The sequence below is a fragment of the Eurosta solidaginis genome, chromosome 2 (assembly GCF_040869045.1).
Source record: "Eurosta solidaginis isolate ZX-2024a chromosome 2, ASM4086904v1, whole genome shotgun sequence".
NCBI lineage: Eukaryota > Metazoa > Arthropoda > Insecta > Diptera > Tephritidae > Eurosta > Eurosta solidaginis.
Window position 1 is genome coordinate 145,398,247 of NC_090320.1, and position 13,890 is coordinate 145,412,136.

The 13,890-nt window shown below is 36.2% G+C and overlaps 1 protein-coding gene across 1 annotated transcript; it reads left to right on the forward strand.

Annotated features, from left to right (window-relative positions):
* Positions 1-11,379: 11,379 nt before the first annotated feature.
* Positions 11,380-13,377, forward strand: LOC137242391 (uncharacterized). Its single transcript, XM_067769693.1, has 4 exons — positions 11,380-12,055; positions 12,108-12,504; positions 12,565-12,970; positions 13,039-13,377. The coding sequence occupies exons 1-4, from the start codon at positions 11,705-11,707 to the stop codon at positions 13,367-13,369; spliced, it is 1,485 nt and encodes a 494-aa protein (XP_067625794.1). The 5' UTR covers positions 11,380-11,704; the 3' UTR covers positions 13,370-13,377.
* Positions 13,378-13,890: the final 513 nt, after the last annotated feature.

Genomic DNA, 13,890 nt, shown 5'->3' on the forward strand with positions numbered 1-13,890 from the left:
CAACACCAACGATGCCATGGTAGGGTGGGTTAGGAGCAGCCGTAAACCATATACGGACGAGCTGCAAGTAAGGTGGTAGGAAGACGTGGTTTTCAGTTAGGCACTTTTAGGCTTATAGATAGTAGGTTTCCCTCAGTGTGCAAATATTGTAGTTTATTGTGTTATGTCGTTAGGCTTGGGAAGAGCTAGCTAGATCGTGTGATTGTGTATAGGAACCCACGAAACTGAAGCTCCGGGTTGAGCCAGTGTACACGCAGCAGTCACATGATGAGGTCACTAGCGCTCCTCACAAATCTCTTATAGGATACACCAGCTAGCGTTGTCATAACAATTGTACTTTGACTCAATGAATATTTTTAGAACAAAATCTCATGAATTGTATACACAAGAAATAAATAAAGTAACGTTAAGTTTTTAGATGATAAGAGATTTGTAAAATATAATGGAATTAATACCTACGCTTGGGAAATGTTTGTACAAGAGAAAAAATCAAAACATGCTGATAAGAAACCTTAACTGTTCAACATTGAAACATAGATATATATATATATATATTAGGGCGGGTCGATTTAAAAATCGCTCATTGCTCTGTGAAAATCGTATTCTAGGGATCAAAGTAAGAAACTTTGCCGAAGGAACCATACCTCTAAAACGAATTCTGATGTCCCCCAATTTGGGTCGAACTTTTGTGTAGGGGCAAATTTTGAAAAATCCCACTTTGACCCATTTAGAGTGTTCCAATCGAGTCCAAATGTATGATCGACCCCTACAAACTTTGGAGACCCGACCCACCGATGCCGGTGGCACACCCCCTGGAACCCCCCTGGGGGTTCACCATACAAACAGTTCAAAAAATCGCCGGTTTTGCACTTCACATGAAAAAATCAGCGAAATGCCTATGTTTTTTCTTTTTGGAGTTTATTTTTCTCGTTGGAAATTTATTTAGTCAGAACATATGTAAATGAAAAAATGAATTTAACTTAGTAATAGAAAAGAAATTTAAAAAAATTATTAGAAATTAGCGTTTTTACAACCCTTTTGGAACCAAGGCATCACTGTGATGCATTTGCATGTCGTAAACATAGTTGTGTGGGTTTTTTATTCAACCGTTTTAAAAAATGAAGGTATCACTGTGACGCAATTGCAGATCGTAAAATTGCTTGTGTTATTTTTTTTAAGCCACCACAAGACACAGCAGGTAGGATTGAAATTACCATTTCATTCTTATTACCTCGTCTCGTATACCATATATAACGCAACAGTTTTTGTGAATGCATTAAGTCGTTGTGCAGAACTCAAAGTGTGAAGTGCTAATTTCAGATAAAAATATTTAAAAAAAAAAAAATAATAAGTGAAGTGACCATTCCAAATCAAAAAGTTTACAATGAATCCACCATCCTCTACACCGCAAGATGAAGCAACTACATCAACAACTATCGAAAACCCAATGAGTCATATACCCAAGCATGATGTTACTGTTTTTGGTGTGTCTACTGATTTAACTAATCTTAATTTACCAACCCATCTGGATATCTTGAGATATTATTTTTACTTAAGCGAACGTGCTAAAACAGAACAAAAAATTTTCCCATAAATCATTCACTATTCAAGTACAAGATAAGTTGATTGGAATTTGGGAAAAACTTGGTATGGAAATAATGCTGAAAAAAAGTGTATTTAATAAATTGAATAAATTGCTTGACAAGTATCAAGAGCAAATCAAGAGAAGAAACAACACCCAACAATTTACAGAGTATGTAAAATCTCTGGAAACAATTTTTTACATTGGAACATGTAAATGCGATTTGAAGGCAGCTCCATGTGCATGCGGCTGGGTTCCCGAACGCCTCAAAGAGTTCATGCACGATCAACATAATCAGAGAAGACTAACAATGGATGCATTTATGATGGAAACTGAAGAGCAAGGAGCAACGTCTATGTCATCAATGTCAACATACCAAGATCCCGATGATTCAACATACGCACCGCCACCGGTTCAAGAAGATATGGATAGAAGCACAAGTTCACAATACACAGAGAGATACGATTGTTTTAACTTTGCCTTGGTATGTGACAGATTTGGTGTGCCTGACAGAGTAGCATCAGCATTGGGAACCGCTCTTTTGCAAGATATTAAAATTAACGATAAGCATGGGAAACCTCTCATCATGGATAAATCGAAAGTTCGCAGAGAAAAAGAGAAATGCAGACAAGAAGTGCTTCGCAAACGGTTAGATGATACCAATTTGTTAGCGTTTTCATTCGATGGCAGAAAAGATGATACTTTAACGATAGATAAAATTGATGAGAAGTATCATACTAGGATGGTAAAAGAACCTCATCTTGTTATTTTGAGAGAACCCAATTCTGAATTGATTGGTTAGGTAAGACTGAAACATGAAACCGCTGAATACAAAACAACCAAATTAAATGGTTTTTTCAACGATAAAAATATATCACTGGATGCATTAATTGGAATATGCACTGACGGTGAGCCAACAAACACAGGCCCACACGGTGGAATTATTCGACGATTCGAATTGCTGTTAAAAATACAATTGCATTGGTTCGTTTGCCTTTTACACTTCAACGAACTTCCGTTTCGGCATTTGTTTGAAGCTTTGGATAAATCAACCAGCACTGGACCAAGATCGGCAACCGGAAAACTGAGCCATCAAATCAAACTTGTGAAACTCTTCCGGTAAGTTATTGCTATCACTCATTTATTATAATTGTCAACCATTTTTAATTATTTTATTATTATATATTTTCAGGTGGTGGACGGCTTCCAGAAAATTGAGTTGCAAAATATGCCCCCTGCTCCAGAAAAAATTGAATTTTCCACTGATTCGAAGTACTTATACGACATGGCACATCCAATTTCTAGCGGCGTGGTTCCGGTGGATCTGGCTAACATCAAACCAGGGAAAATTGTACATTCTCGGTGGCTCACCAAGACCGCTAGATTATTGCGATTATATGTGACAACGGAAAATCCAGATGCAAATTTAAGAATTCTGGTTGAATTTATAATTAAATGTTATGTGCCAATGTACTTCATTATCAAGTATTACAGCTCTGTCGTGTACGGCAGTGCATTATTTTTCAAGTTCATTGGTTGGTCACGATTTCTAGAACCTCGTTTACGCAAAATTGTCAATCAAGTAATTAGAAGTAATTCATATTATGCGCATTCGGAAAATATCTTGTTATCAATGTTGTTTGATGATAGCAAAGAAAAGCGCGACTGTGCCATCAAGAAAATTCTACGCTATCGAACCGATGTTGAGGAGCCAATGGAACTTAGAGTTTATAAAAAACCAGATATAAACTTTAATTGCACAAGTTATACGGAAATGATCAATTTGAATGATATAAATATCGTATTTGAATCACCATTCACGCGAAGCATTTCGTACGATACATTGAAAGAATATTTAAATCAAGATGATCCACCGTTTAATGATCCAAAAATTCCATCACACATACAAGGAAAGGAACGACATGTTCAATTGCTAGCTAGCGTTTCCAAACGGGTTATACCGGAAAATGAAGAGGCTGCTATGGCAACGACATTAGAGAGCCGTGCGAAATTGCCCAGACTTGAAAGTAAAAAAGACTTCAAACAATAATTTTTTTAAATTTCTTTTCTATAACTCACTTAAATAAATTTTTTCATTTACATATGTTCTGACTAAATAAATTTCTTAAGAGAAAAAATAGATATTATTATAAATAAATAATAAATATTATTATAAATAAATAAATAAAAATAAAGAAAGAACATAGGCATTTCGCTGATTTTTTCATGTAAAGTGAAAAACCGGTAATTTTTTGAAATGTTGTAATGTTGTAATTGTTTGAACCCCCCCAGGGGGTTCCAGGGGGTGTGCCACTGGCATCGGTGGGTCGGGCCTCCAAAGTTAGTGGGGGTCGGTCATACATTTGGACACGATTGGAGCACTCTAAATGGATCAAAGTGGGATTTTTCAAAATTTGCTCCTACCCAAAAGTTCAACCCAAATTGAGGGACATCAGAATTCGTTTTAGAGGTATGGTTCCTTCGGCAAAGTTTCACAGAGCAATGGGCAATTTTTTTGCCTCCCCACAAATCGACCCGGCCTAATATATATATATAAAATTTATATGCTGTCATGCTTACGGCAAAGCTCTGCTAAAGGTAAAAAGCTCTAAGCTTTTTCTTATACACCACTAAGCTTTTTCTTATGCGCTACCTAGCGGAGATATGCCAGAACACGCCACCTAGCGGTGAGATCAGCCAGAACACAAACCGGAAGATCAGCCAGAACACAAACCGAAAAACGTACGGGCCATCTACCGGAATTTTTCTTAAAAGCATTCCTTATAGTAAAGGAAACGTCTCTGCCGAATTTTTTTACGATAAGTTTGACGATTTTTGATTTATGATTAATAATATTTGAAAAATTGATTTTGTCACAAGTGGGCGGTGCCACGCCCATTTTAAAAATTTTCAGTGCATTGGTCAAATTTCAACATTCTAGGTGTATTATTTACAAACTTATCAGGTTTTTTGTGTTTTCCAAAATGCTATTTACATAAAAAGTGGGCGAGGCTATCATCCGATTTCGCTCATTTTCAACACCAATCTATTCTGTATCCAGATAAGCTCGTGTACCAAATTTGGTGAAGATATCCCAATATTTACTCAAGTTATCGTGTTATCGGACAGACGAACGGACTGACATGGCACATCCATTTTTTTTTTAATACTGATGATTTTGACCTGTATAACCATATACCTGTACAACCGACCATTATCCAATCAAAGTTCTAATACCCTGTGTACAAGAACAGTTGCGTATAAAAACTAAATATGCCTCAGGGCACTCTTGTCTGTCGGCGACCTTTTAACTCTTTGAATCTTTCAATCGCGATTTAATTGTAGTACTTATTTCCCGGTTTCGCAAATATGTTCTTTTGAATTGTTAGCTCGATTTCCAAATACTATTTTCAAAGCAATACTCAAAAACCGTCGCATAATGGCACGTGTGAAATTGTCCAACCTATCGGAAGAAAAAATCCGTGAATTCATTGAGTCTGAGAAATATGGTCGGACGAGCAGGTTGCCAAGGCTAAACTGTATGATAGAAAGAAGAAGCAGCACATTAAAGTTGAGTGCCCTCAAATAATTCGGAAGTACAACAGCCATATGGTAGGTGTTGACCTTATGGATGGCTTAATGGGACGATACCATATAAAAGTCAAGACACATGAGGCAATGACTCGTCCTTTTTATCACTTCATTGATATGGCTGCAACAAACGCTTATATTCTATATCGTGGAATTCTCACGGAGAAGTAGAATAACAACAGCAATGAGTCCTATGAAGAGGGAAAGTTTTAAAGCTACCTCAATTTCGAAGATGGCTGCTGGTCTTTTGAGCTACAATCAGATTCGTTCGGTGGGTCGCCCATCTACATCGCTACCTTCAAAATCTTCAGAAAAGTGCTGCTCTAAGCGTAGAAAGACAAGTTGTTCATCACGTTGATGACGATCGACTCAACGGCAACCATCATGTTCCGAAATGACTTCAGGAAGGAAGGTGGTAAAAAATTGTGCAAACATTCCAAAAATTTTAAAACTCAATGTAATTCCGTATGCAATTTACAAACATGTTGCCTGGCCACAAAAATTACTGTCTGTCTTGATTTTATTGTTAACTTTACTTTTTGCAACAAAGCCATACTTAATAAAATTTGTATATGTTTCTATTTTTGACACCAACCGGAACTCCTGGAGGCATTGTTTCTTTAATCTCATGGATGGTGGTTTTAAGTTTCTCGTACCCTAATTATGCTAGAAAAAAATTCCCAACTATTTCGGAACGATTTTCCTTCATCCTTTGTCAAACAAGGGAAAATCAACATGTAGGAAAATGAATCTAGAGAGTAACCCTGGAATGTGTTTGTATGACATGGGTATCAAATGAAATTGTATTAAAGGGTATTTCAAAAGGGAGTGGGCCTTAGTTCTATAGGTGGACGCCTTTTCGAGATATCGCCATAAAGGTGGACCAGGGGTGGCTCTAGAATGTGTTTATAAAATATGGGTATCGAATGAAAGGTTTTAATGAGTATTTTAAAAGGGAGTGGGCCTTAGTTCAATAGGTGGGCGCCTTTTTGAGATATCGCCATAAAGGTGAACCAGGGGTGACTCTATAATGTGTTTGTACGATATGGGTAACAAATTAAAGATATTGATGAGAGTTTTAAAACGGAGCGGCCATTAGTTGTATATGTGAAGGCGTTTTCGAGATATCGACCAAAATGTGTACCAGGGTGACCCAGAACATCATCTGTCAAGAAACAGTTATCGTCATAGAAGCTATGCCCTTACAAAATTTCACAAGGATTGGTAAATTTTTGTTCGACTTATGGCATTAAAAGTATTCTCGACAAATTAAATGAAAAAGGGCGGAGCCACGCCCATTTTGAAATTTTCTTCTATTTTTGTATTTTGTTGCACCATATCATTACTGGAGGTGAATGTTGACATAATTTACTTATATACTGTAAAGATATTAAATTTTTTGTTAAAACTTGACTTAAAAAAAAATTTTTTTTAAAAAGTGGGCGTGTTCGTCATCCGATTTTAATTTAAAAGACATGTACTTATAGGAGTAACGTTCCTGCCAAATTTCATCATAATATCTGCAACGACTGTCAAATCACAGCTTGCAAAACTTCTAAGTTACCTTCTTTTAAAAGTGGGAGGTGCCACGCCCATTGTCCAAAATTTTACAAATTTTCTATTCTGCGTCATAAGGTCAACCGTCTTTGGCAAGGAATTATCGCACGTTTTCGGTCTTTCGAAATTTTCGATATCGAAAAAGTTGGCGTGGTTATATTCCAATTTCGTTCTTTTCAAACAGCGATCTGGGATGAGTGCCCAGGAACTTTCGTACCAAATTTCATTAAGATACCTCAAAATTTACTCAATTTATCATGTTTACGGACAGACGGACAAACGGGCATGGCTAAAGGAATTTCTTTTTTCCCCAAGATCATTTTGATATATAAAAGTCTATATCTATTAGTTTATGCCGTTACGGGGTACAGTTATACGAACAAAACTAATATACTCTGTCAGCTCTGCTCAGCTGAATATAAAAAAACACAAGGAAAGCTATACGTCGAAAAGCTGCAATCGCAATAGACTGCCAATGGATTTCGCAGCTCGATTCTCACACTTGCTCTCTGAGATCACAAGTCAGGGTTAATATTGCTGACTGAAAATTAGCAAAAGCAATAGTAATTCGACTATTCCATTTTCAGTGCATTGTCAATTTTTTGTGCAATAACCGCGACTATTGCATTAGGTATGAAATAGCTACATATAAAATGGAAATGAAATATACAAATACTTCAATGAAACCAACTGCTAAAGTGACGACAACGAACGACGAATGACTGCTAGCCGACAGCCACAGTTCTTTGGATAACAGTTAACTATCGCTGCTTATACGAACTATGGGTTGTTTAAATGCATTGTGTGTAACAAAATGGAATGTTTGGGCTATGAATTGAAATGATCGATACAAATTGCATAGACAGTTAATATACATACATATGAAGCATATAGTGCTAAGATCTTGTCAGGGGTGGGTGTTCCCCGCGTTGGGCGTACCTTGTCCCGCTCGAGGGATGTTAGAGGGTATAAAAGGGCCTAAAGCCGGAGGCCGCTCTCAAGGGTGTCACCGAAGTTCACCAGAAAAAGACAGAAGAAAAGTACCCTAAAGTAAAAAGTTCTTATAGGCAGGGTGTAATTTATGTATGTATACTTCCCGTAAACTCAACATTCCAGGGTTCCAACACCTCGCCTCCTAGTTTCCACACTTAAAAAGAAAAAAAAAGGAGAAAAAATAAATTAAATTGTTTTGGGCATAAATGCGAAATCACTTATATAAATGCACAATTTTTTTCTGTTGGGTAAACAAACCCTCAAAAGTACAACAACCACATGAAAATTGCCGACCTTCATTATAAATATTCTTAATTAAAATTTTCATATTTATTACCTCTTATCACCAATCCTGAGGCTTCTGGTCGTTGATGGACGATGTCAACAGTCAACCACTACTCCATACCGCCATTTCCTTTGGGATATTCGGGTCTTCGCGCTATTGGACCATGCGGGTGAAGTGGCTTCTTCAAGGGATACCTTCTCCCATAACGAAAGCTATGGCGAGCACAGGGAAATTCTTCAAGCCGACACACTAGTATTCACCAAACCATGCTATATTTTCACCCATAATTCATTCAAGAAACATTGCCATAAAACTATTGCGTGCCGGAAACCCAGCGAACAATCGACATTTGGAACCTCAATAGTTTATATGTACAATTATATGTTTTATGTATATTGCGTTTATTTATAAGATTTGTATTTCATTATATTTTCAAAATAGTAAATTTTTAAATATCAATTCTTGGCGAACGCCTACGCGTTCAACCCAAACGTTTTACTAAAATTTCCAGATTTACAACCGTTTTTTTTTATTACACAGCGGCTAGAAAGCCCAGCCCCTAGGAGTCCCTTGACCACCAAAGAGAGCTTTTTTAGGTAGGATAGGACCCTGGTAGGGAATATAAAATTTTGTGCTCATATTGAGCGGTTCTATTGTTTGGTTTTTGGTAGCGTTGGCGGGAAGTCCCGAAATAATTTTCGGAATTAACAATAATTAATAAATTTAAAAATGATTTCGTGTAAGCCGAATTAGGCAAAGTAAAAATTTCCAAGAAATTCCATATTTTACTGATGTATGTATGTAAGAAAATTTTGTTTGAAATAATCACGTGTGGTTAGTCCATCATAAAGTTTATTTTTTTTATTGTTCAAATCGCCTGTCGTAAGCCAATTTTTATTGCAATTTTGAGTAAGCAGCAGATGTATGTATTTAGCTATATTTTACCAAATTAAAATGTTATATTGAAGTGAAAAAGAAATTTAACATGGTGTTCTAAATTAATAAAGTGGGGAGGGGGAAGACGAATAAAGGGTAGGCAGGGTGGAATATATTGGAGCAAAGGTAAGGAAAGGGGACCTGCATAGCGAATCGAGCGGTCCAAGGAAGGGTGGGCTTCTTGTGGGGTGAGGTGAGAGAGGAAATGAGTAATATGATTGTGACATCCGCCCAAGGTGGAAAAAGGGTTCAGAACCGCGACTCCATGTACTGAGCTAGCTGGGGCACTTCCACCTTGATCGCGCAAAGGGGCGGATCCACAAATGTACGTGTACGTGACAATCTTTATGGCTCAGCGATTAAATAAAACCCGAATATTTGAACATTTCAAAGTAAAAGATAACGATGATATAGGTGTTTGCAATATTTGCAATAGCAATTTAAAAAAAATAAAATGTTTAATTTAAGAAATTATTTAAATAATATGCACAAAATCAATATAAGTCATGCTGATACTTCAAGCAGTGGTGGTAGTGGAATTGTGAAAGCTGAGTTTAAAAAACAGTCAATTAAAGTTGAAATAAGCAAAAAGCAATTATTTAAAATTTATATTGAACTGGTCACCGAGGAAAGTATTCCCTTTAATGTGTTAGATTCTCAAAGCATGAAAAATATCATAGATCCGATATGTCACGGATTGAGTCAGAAGTGCAACAAAACGTTTACCTTAAACAGTCGAAACTCTAAAACTGTTTTAAAGCAAGTTGCAAATAACACAAGAGATGAAGTTAAAAAAAGTTGAATCAGCACCTAATATCATTAAAAATGGATAGTGTATCTCATCTATAACGTAATATATTTTCTCTTAGTGCACAATATATTAACCACTACAAAATTCAAACTAGAATTCTCGGAATGGTAGAACTCAAGGGCGTTGCATCAAGCTCTTCCAGAAATATTGCTGCTGAAATTATGAAAACATTGAGTACACAATTGGATAAGGCCTCGAGCTCATAGAATAGTTTAATAAATTTTAAAGATTAAAGGCCAATAATAATTTTTTAAAAACTTTGAAAAATATCGAAATGTTTAACGACACAATTAAGCTGTAAATGGGAGATATTGATATTTGTCGGTGTGCAGCACATACTGCACAACATTGTGCATTAGATAGCACTAAAGATGCTTTAATAAAAAGTTATTTAATGAATTGCCGAAATTTGACTACGTATATAAAAAAAAAATTCAGACGGTTACCGTGAAATTTTTGAACTGAAAAAATTAGCCCTACCACAACTGGATTGCGCAACTAGTGGGGATCAACCTACAACGTGATTAAAAACATATATAACGTAAAGGATGTTTTAGTTAACATTGAATCAGTTAAAAATAAATCAAAGGATGAAAACTTTGAAGTAAACGATAATTTTTGGGCTTTTATAAAAACGTACTACACAGTTTTTGAACCACTTCAAAAAACTATTATTAAATGTCTATGCCCAATGGCTAAGATGTAAAATATTAACAGAAAAAAATTTTCAAACATTTGACAATTGGAAATAATCTTCTTCGAAATATTGAAATTAGGACGCCTAAATTGCTACTGAACGAAAGTCTACATAAATGCTTGCTTATTTTTGGATCTACGTTTCAATCATACTCTAACAGCCGATAAAAGAGCAGACGCTATCACATATTTAAAAAAAAAAACTGTATGACAGGATAAAGAAATAGGATGCATTAAATCCGACAGAACAAATTCTTTAAATAATACGTCAGTCACATTGAATGAAGATCGCCACGAAGATGAAGACGAATACATAAATGCATACCTTTGCCAAAACTTGGAGGCCGGAAGTTACAACGACTTTGACGTGTACAACATAATTGGAAATTTTAAATTATCTTTTCAAGGAATCACCACAAACGTGGTCGAGCTCTGGAGAGAGGGAATTCGCAGATCCAGAACTGTATGCGCTTTCTAATATATGCTTCGCGGTAGCTCCAACGCTGGTAATTCTTAGAGCCAAAATCAAAAGACAGTTTAGAGTAATTTTTTTAATATTTAAAAAATGTACTTTAAAAATATTTTAGTTTCTTCTTAACTATTTAGTTTATAGTAAGTGATTTTCGCAAAACAAATTATAAATATTAAAAAAATAGCTTTACTACTACTTTTGATAATGACTCTTAATGAGAAAATTTTAGCTTTTAAATCGACTCATACTTGATTAATTAGGTAACCATTGAAGAGGCATTTTCATCCCTTAAGTTAATACTTACGGATAACCGCAACTGACTGGGCCAGGATATGTTAGAGGACATCCTAATTGTTAAGCTAAGCCCGATGTATTTGGATAAAGCGGTTAACGATTTGCCCCTTTTTGAAGGATGGAATAGTGGATTGAGTGGACTAATTTTATTTTCTGTTTAAAGTTATGTTTTATGTTTAAATGAAAAGTTATTTTGGAATTGCTTTCTGTTTAAAGTTTTGTTTTATGTTTAAATGAAAAGTTATTTTGAAATTACCTACTAAATTTGGTTTTAATTTCTTTTCTTTTTCATTTTATCTGAACATAAGAAAGCTATATGAATTAAATTTACAGAGGTACCCCTGAAAAAATAAACAATCAGCCTGTAATTCACCAAGAAACACAGCATTTTTTGCGAGCATCTACTGTACATAGTAATATGTAATGTAATATGTACATATCTATTGCCCGGCGATTTGTTTCGATCATTTGAATTCATAGTCTAATATGCTGTTTCCACCAAACCCAAACACCGTGTTTGCCAGTTTTGGGTTTGAAATAGTTGTCAACTGTTTCCACTGCGTGTTTGAGGTAAATTGTGTTCAAACTGTCATTCGCTTGATTGTTTATTTTGTTGTGAAGTTTGAAGTTGAAAAAATTATATTAATTACAATAAAACTAAAAATGGTTCATAAAATTCAATTTATTATGATGATTGTGTCATTATTTTTTAAAATAATAGACAGCGAAGTGACAATGAACTATTTAAAACGAAAAGTTCTTTATAACAAAATGCTATTGACTATAGCTGCATGTTTCAACGAAATTATAATACGCTCGCAAAGTGTATGGAGTTTGGTGTGTTAGCAACTTCAGTATACAATTTTTAGGTTTAATAAATAAATTTCAGGAACATTCAAGTACCTTTTGGGAGGTGGACTGCCAGAAGAACGGCCCAAAGTTTTTTAAGGAAAACTTTAGAATGACACGATCCAGCTTCGACAAGTTGTGCATTCGCCTTCAAAAAATGAAGAAGGACACAAATTATAGAAATGCGATTCCTTTAGAGAAGCGTGTTGCAATTGCTTTATATGCACTGGGATCTTCCAGTGAATATAGATCGATTGCAAATTTGTTTGGAGTAGGCAAAGCTACTGTTTGCAAAATTTTAATACAGTTTTGCAATGAAGTCTGGGCGTGCATGGCACCGGAATATTTCAAAAGCTTCCCCCTCACAAGGACTGGGATAGCGCAAGGAGTAGCAGACTTCAATGCAATGGGTTATCCACAATGTATTGGAGCCATAGGTAAGCAAATTAATAACAACACGGAAAACAGTTAAAACCACAATTCGTTATCTAATACAGATGGTTGTCACCTAGAGATACACCCTAAAAAAGAAGAAGCTGTCGACTACTACAATTATAAGGGTTGGTATTCCGTAGTGCTTTTGGCTTTGGTGGACGCAAAATACCGATTCATGTACATCCACTGTGGTAGCCCGGGAAGATGTAATGACTCAAGTATATTTGAGCGGTCGTCTCTCAAGCGGGAGCTGCAGGAATGTGCACTTCTCGACGAAATGAGCTGGTATCATGGGCGCACAAAAATACCAGTGCATATTATAAGCGACTCCGCGTTCCGACTCTCGCAATATGTCATGAACCCATACCCGTACAACATCGAAAACTCGGCTGGACAGAAATTGTTTAATTATAGGTTATCCAAGTGTCGACGAGTCGTTGAAAATGCTTTCGGCCATTACAAAGCCAGGTGAATATATGTACATAATAAAAACGGAAATCGTTTTGAGTCCTAATACAAATTTCTTTATATTTTAGGTTTAGGAGAATTGGAAAAGGTATTGATAAACATATCAAAAATGCAAATGTCGTAATTTCTGCAGCATGCGCTTTACACAATTTTTTGATCGACGAGAAGGACCCTGTCCTAGAAAATTGGCTTGTGGATATGCAGCGAGATGCCAGGCGCAGCCCTCAAGGTCACAATAATTTAAATGACAGATCAGAAGGGGAGGTTATAAGGAACGGATTAATGGAATATTTCGACAAGTTTGCTTGTACAATTTATCCAATTGCGTGTGTTTCTTTGCTGAAACGCATAGTATCATTAATTTATTTAGAGAGGTCCTTAAATCAATCACCTCATTAGGGAACCATTTCTGTGCTGATGATGTGGGCAAGTTGAGGTCAGCTGTGACACTCTTGTATAAACCCTGAAAGCAACTCGATAGCTTTCTCTGGGCTTTGGCGTTAATGTTGCTTCGGTCGTTGTTTTGCTCAAAAATGTATATGTCCTTAGGTAGACAGATCTAGACTATGAGCCAACAGGCAGGTGAAAAGCATAGACTCACCCTATTCCTGCTCCCTTACAACAATAATGACCTATGGCTGAACCCAAATCGCTCTCATTACGCCGTTCGTGGTGTCACTTGATCTGTAGGAATCCTTTTGGGTGTCATTTCACTCCTATTTAGCTCGCCACATATTAGCAAGAAATATTCTCAAGTAAGCTAGCATAGAATATGTATGAATACGCCATAGGCTATATGCATACAGACATACACATTCTGGGCTTACTTATGGATGTGGGACGCACCGTTGTGACGAGCTACGTAACCACCAACGCCGGTTGCTTGCTCGGTCACTAACCGCAGGCTAATTTAAAACAAA

Bases quoted from the DNA above. Each gene is read 5' to 3' on its own strand.
- LOC137242391 (XM_067769693.1), top strand. From the start codon at position 11,705: ATGCTGTTTCCACCAAACCCAAACACCGTGTTTGCCAGTTTTGGGTTT. The intron at 12,505-12,564 runs GTAAGCAAATTA...TATCTAATACAG, and splicing joins ACAATGTATTGGAGCCATAG to ATGGTTGTCACCTAGAGATA. The intron at 12,971-13,038 runs GTGAATATATGT...TTTATATTTTAG, and splicing joins TTCGGCCATTACAAAGCCAG to GTTTAGGAGAATTGGAAAAG.